Source organism: Brassica oleracea, unplaced genomic scaffold (assembly GCF_000695525.1).
Source record: "Brassica oleracea var. oleracea cultivar TO1000 unplaced genomic scaffold, BOL UnpScaffold01118, whole genome shotgun sequence".
NCBI classification, from domain to species: Eukaryota; Viridiplantae; Streptophyta; class Magnoliopsida; order Brassicales; family Brassicaceae; genus Brassica; species Brassica oleracea.
Window position 1 is genome coordinate 17,378 of NW_013617681.1, and position 5,654 is coordinate 23,031.

The following is a 5,654-nucleotide window of genomic DNA, read 5'->3' on the forward strand; positions in this document are numbered from 1 at the left end:
AAACAGAAGATCTAATTCGTCAGGACCAAGCTGAGATTGACACCCAGCGAGCGCCGGTTCAGTACCCTCCTCAACCCGAAGTTGAGTTCGGCTTCCCTCAAACATGCTATTGCGGTGCTCGTCCACTTCTAGCAACATCTCAAAGTAGAAACGATCCAGGTAGATTGTACTATACGTGTGCAAATGTTGCTGATGGAGATTGCCATGTCTGGAAATGGTGGGATGTGGCTGTAATGGAGGAGATGAGAGCCAGGGATACTCACACACTTCAGTTGGCTGAGAAGGTTGATTATCTTGCCGGTATGAGCGACTACCGGACAGAGCTTAACAAGATTAAGGATCTCCAATACGAGACTGAGCAGAAAATGGTAAGGGTAGAAAAGCTAGTGTCTGAGTTAGGTAATAAGAAATCAACGTCTACCAATGGCTTTGGCTTTGAATATTTTGTAGGTGTAATCGTTATTGTGTTAGTTTTAATAGGTATGTGGCTCATGGTTTAGTTAATCATGGTCTCCTTTCTATTACATGACTTTGTAATGTGCTTTATTTGCTTCGAATGAATGAGTTATGTGTAATGACTTTGTAATGAACATGACCGTGTGATGACTTTGTAATGTGATGACTTTGTGATGAACATGACCGTGTAATGTGTTAGTTTGTGATGTGATGACTTTGTAATGACCAAATAAGTGTACCGCAGAAATTCGTCAATTAGTGTATGGTGGTGGGGCTGATACAGTAGATGAGTATGTGCGACTTGGTGAAACAACAGCTCGAAAATGTTTGTACCAATTTACCGCCGGAATAATCCACTTGTTTGGCGATGAATACCTAAGACGTCCCACCCCGGAGAATCTGCAAAGACTACTCCACATTGGAGAACAACGTGGATTTCCAGGGATGGTTGGAAGCATCGATTGTATGCATTGGGAGTGGAAGAATTGCCCCACCGCTTGGAAAGAAATGTATTCACGAGGAACCGGAAAACCAACAATTGTGTTGGAGGCGGTAGCTTCATCGGACCTTTGGATTTGGCACGCATTTTTTGGAGCTCCAGGTACTATGAACGATCTTAATATTCTTGATCGATCACCTGTTTTTGATGAAATTATTAACGGAAACGCTCCACAAGTCAATTTCTATGTCAACGGAAGTGAGTACCATTTGGGTTACTATCTCGCCGATGGCATTTATCCGAAATGGGGTACTTTTATTCAATCTATCCGACTTCCACAAGGTCCAAAAAATTGTTTATTTGCTAAAAAACAAGAAGTCGTCCGAAAAGATGTTGAGCGCGCCTTCGGAGTCCTGCAAGCTAGATTCGCCGTTGTATAGGGCCTCCGGTATGTTTGAGCCGGCCCTGCATGTGAACATCTAGATATCGGAACTATCAAAATTCCTCCTCTTAAGGTGCCTATGGAGTTACTCAAGGAGGTGGGAATCATAGGAGCCTCCCATGGCTGGGTTGCAACTTTGAAAAATGGAATTGTGTGTCAAGATGACCTAGATCTCCATGCACCGGATAATAACCCAAAACGCATTCCTCTACCTCCTCTTGAAACTCTGCCTCATAACCAAACCCAAATAGTAACCAACATAGCCATGTCCTCTTCGTCTCCAGAGGATGAAGACTGCATCGTGGCTGTCAAGTTCTTGGGACCTCAGCTAAGCTTGTGTAGGCCAGCTCAGAGAGATTGCACGTGGAGCAACATCAGGATCTCAGACCCCAGCTTCTTCTCCTCCCATGTAATGTACTCCAAGAGAGATGAGATGTTCTCCATGCCCTCTTCTAGAGGCCACTACACTAGATCATGGGATCTTGTGAGACACATGAAGGAACCAAAGCTGCAGATGCTGATGCAGCCTCCTGAAGATCAAATTCCGAGAATGACAAAGAGGGCGTGGCAGCGATTGGAGTCGTGTTGTACGAAGCAACACTACTTAGTGGAGTCGTCACACACCGATGAGACTTTTATGTTGAAGTGGTACACACAAAGCAGACCCACTTTGAATGTATGGGACCATTTCCTTTTGTTGAAGATAGACAAGGAAGGGAATGCTCTTTACACGAAAGACATTGGAGATCTCTGCATTTTACTTTCTAGGTCCGAACCCATATGTATCCCGGCTAAATTGAACCGAAGAGCCAAAAACTGCATCTATATGTTGACCGAGCACGAGTTTGCCATTGTCGGTATCGGCAGTAACCAGAAGTTTTGTAGAACACCTTTCACTTGCTCCTTACCTTACTATATTTCAAAAAACTAATATAGCTAGTGTCTCACTCTCAAAATCTATAATTATGCTTTTAAATACATTTATGGTATTATTATTTTTACATACCGATGAAGTTAAAATATAAAAAATAATACCCAAATGTAAACTTATTAAATAAAATAATATTATATTTAAAATTATTAGTGTACATGGTGCATGAATATTATATTATTATAATTTCTATATTTGAATATAAACATATTTAAAATTAGGTGAAAAGCGACATATTAAAATAAGTAATCATTAAACAATATAATATAATATAAATTTTATTTTTGTAAAATGTAGTCTTAACTCTATTGAAATTTACATAAAATTAAAGTAAAATTGTTAAACCAAATGAAAATAAATAAAACTACAAAAATATACTTATGGTTTTATTTTTTTTTCTAAACAGATAATTAAAAATAGAAAACATTAGTATTCAAATGTAAGCTAAAATATTATTTTAAAATAAAAATAATATTATACTTAAAATTATTATTTCTGCGCATAGCGCAGAAAAATTCCTAGTGTAATTTAACCGATATTTTTTTCAGTAGAAATAAGATTCAGTCAATTTTTAGCAAAAGAAAAAAATATATGATTCAGTCAATTTAGATATAAATGGAAGAAGGAATATTCACTTTGATTTGTTATTGTAATAGATAGGAAAATCAGACTTGGTGGCCAAGGGTTTATACATTAACACCGTATTAACGAGAAAAATTTCACGTAACAAAAAAGGAGAAGCAGCCATGTCTCATCTTGTCAGGCGGCTCAAGCTATCGAAGTTATCCCTCCGAGTAAGCCACCTAACAGTTTCTCAGTGCTTCTCTAATTTCATCTTTAAAGTTGAATCTTGTGGATCTACTTTGAGAGATGGTGACGTTGGATATCTAGCTATACACAGCTATATTGATAACTTGATCGACTGCACGCCAAAGAAGGTGCCTACGGAGTTAGCAAAGGAGATGGGAACAATAGGAGCATCCCACGGCTGGGTAGCAACTTTGAAAAATGGGGTCGTGTGTCTTCAAGATGACCTAGACCTCCATGCATCGTATACAGACCCAAAACGCATTTCATTGCCTCCTCTTGTAACTTTGCCTAACTGCCAAACCCGAGTGGTAACCAACGTAGCCATGTCCTCTTCTTCTCCCGAGGATGAAGACTGCATCGTGGCTGTCAAGTTCTTGGGACCTCAGCTAAGCTTGTGTAGGCCTTCTCAGAGAGATTGCACGTGGAGCAACATCAGAATCACAGACCCTAGCTTCTTCTCATCCCATGTAATGTACTCCAAGAGAGATGATATGTTCTCCATGATGGCTTCTGGAGGAAACTACACTGGATCATGGGATCTTGGGAGACACATGACCGAACCAAAGCTGACGATGTTGTCGTACCCGAAACAGCGCGTGGTGAAGGACCGGTATATAGAGAGCATGGGTAAGTTTGCCGACAAAGAGTTAATGAGAAAGTGCGAGTGGCTGCAGTCCGAATTGTTAGAATTAGAGAATTATTGAGAGTTTATTTCTGGAGAATGAAGAACATGAAGAACATGAGAGAAAGGAAAAGTATGAGAGAGATGTAGATTTCAAAATGTAAGAGAGAGAATGAGAGAATAGTTTCCTTGATTTAATTGTAGATTTGAATACAAGTATTTAAAGGCAAGTTGCCTCAGTACACAATACAATAGAATATTCATTGTTTTAAAATATCTTCAATGGCCTTCTTCTCTTCAATATAGTAATCCTTATAAAACCTTATAAGTCTGGTAGTTTACTTCTAAAGTCTGACAGTTTACTTCTCAAGTCTGGCAGCTTACTTCTGCTTCATGTCAACACTTCCCCTCAAGCTTGACCATATGGAACAAGTCAAGCTTGGAAGCCATGAAGTATTCCCTCATTAAAACCTCAACTAGGTAAAACCCTTTGGGAGAAAACCCAAGTCAAGGAAAAAGAGTAGAACACTTCATGAAGGAGATATCAGTGACATGAGAGGTCTATGAGTCCCAATTTTGGATGAATGAACTCACAAACTTTAGTGCTTGCTGCCTTGGTGAAGATATCAGCTAACTGATCTCACTTCTAGTATAGCAGGGTGATCTTCTGCTCCACGGCTTGTCTCACCTTGTGACAGTCAACTTCAATGTGTTTAGTCCTTTCATGGAATACTGAGTTTGATGCTATGTGGATAGCTGCTTGGTTATCACAATGCATTGTGAGTGGTGTTGTTGCTTCTATTCCCAAGTCTCTTAGCAGGTTCCTGATCCAAATGAGTTCACTAGTTAGCTTCATCATTGCCCTATACACTGCCTCTGCACTTGAACATGATACCACTTTTTGCTTCTTGCTCTTCCATGTGACTAGGTTGCCTCCAATGAAAGTACAATAGCCTGTTGTTGACCTAATGTCTACTCTATCACCAGCCCAATCAGCATCACAATATCCCACTATCTCTGTACTCTTATTGCAACCCATCCAAACACCTTGACCAGGAGCCTCTCTTAGATATCTCATGATCCTTTCCACCATATTCCAATGATGAACCTTTGGTGCTTGCATATGTTAGCAAAACAGATGTCTGGTCTTGTAATGGTGAGATAGATTAGCTTCCCAACCATCCTTCTATAGAGCTTGAAGTCGCCAAATGGAGTATCCTCAAACTCCCCCTCACACAAGACCTTGTAACCTTCTTCAAGTGGTGTCTTAGCTACTCTTACTCCAAGTTCACCTGCCTCTTTTAGAAGGTCAAGTGTGTACTTTCTTTGAGATAAGAAAAGCCCCTGTTTAGAGCGGCATATTTCTATCCCTAGAAAGTAGTTTAACTCACCCAAATATTTAATATCAAAGGTAGACTTAAGAAAAACTTTAGTAGAGATGATACCTTCTTTGTCACTTCCTGTGATGATGATATCATCTACATAGATCAGAATCACCACAATTCCTTGCTTACTTGTGAGGGTAAAGAGTGTGTGATCAGCTTCTGACTTTACAAACCCTTTTCCATTGAGGGTTGTACTCAGCTTGTGATACCAGGCTCTTGGAGACTGTTTTAATCCATAGATTGCTTTCTTCAGCCTTAGGACATTTCCTGGCTTGACCATGTCTTCCATACCAGGTGGTGGTCTCATATACACCTCATCCTCAAGCTCTCCGTAGAAATGCATTTTTGACATCCATCTGCCATAGATCCAATTCCAAGTTCATAGCCAAAGAGAGCAGAATTCTTATGGTGTGGAGCTTAGCTACTGGTGCAAAGGTGTCTAAATAGTCTTCTCCATAGACTTGGGTATATCCTCTTGCAACCAGCTTTGTCTTCTTCCTTTCTGGTTTCCCATTAGCTAGGTACTTGATGGTGAAGAGAAGGCGACTTGTTACTGCTTTCTTTCCTTT

The 5,654-nt window shown here is 40.0% G+C and overlaps 2 protein-coding genes across 2 annotated transcripts in view; both read left to right on the forward strand.

The window, feature by feature from the left end:
* The first annotated feature begins 233 nt into the window (after window positions 1-233).
* LOC106320894 lies at window positions 234-2,268 on the forward strand. The gene is made up of 2 exons (XM_013759240.1): window positions 234-368; window positions 1,411-2,268. The coding sequence occupies exons 1-2, from the start codon at window positions 234-236 to the stop codon at window positions 2,266-2,268; spliced, it is 993 nt and encodes a 330-aa protein (XP_013614694.1).
* A 746-nt stretch (window positions 2,269-3,014) lies between these two features.
* Window positions 3,015-5,654, forward strand: part of LOC106320895 — a gene marked incomplete at its 3' end in the record, with an annotated part of 4,978 nt that continues 2,338 nt past the window's right edge. The window contains exon 1 of the mRNA XM_013759241.1: window positions 3,015-3,677. Within this exon, the coding sequence (XP_013614695.1) occupies window positions 3,015-3,677 (663 nt within the window). The remainder of the gene's footprint in view (window positions 3,678-5,654) is intronic.

Bases quoted from the DNA above. Each gene is read 5' to 3' on its own strand.
- LOC106320894 (XM_013759240.1), top strand. From the start codon at position 234: ATGGAGGAGATGAGAGCCAGGGATACTCACACACTTCAGTTGGCTGAG. The intron at 369-1,410 runs GTAAGGGTAGAA...CCTCCTCTTAAG, and splicing joins ACGAGACTGAGCAGAAAATG to GTGCCTATGGAGTTACTCAA.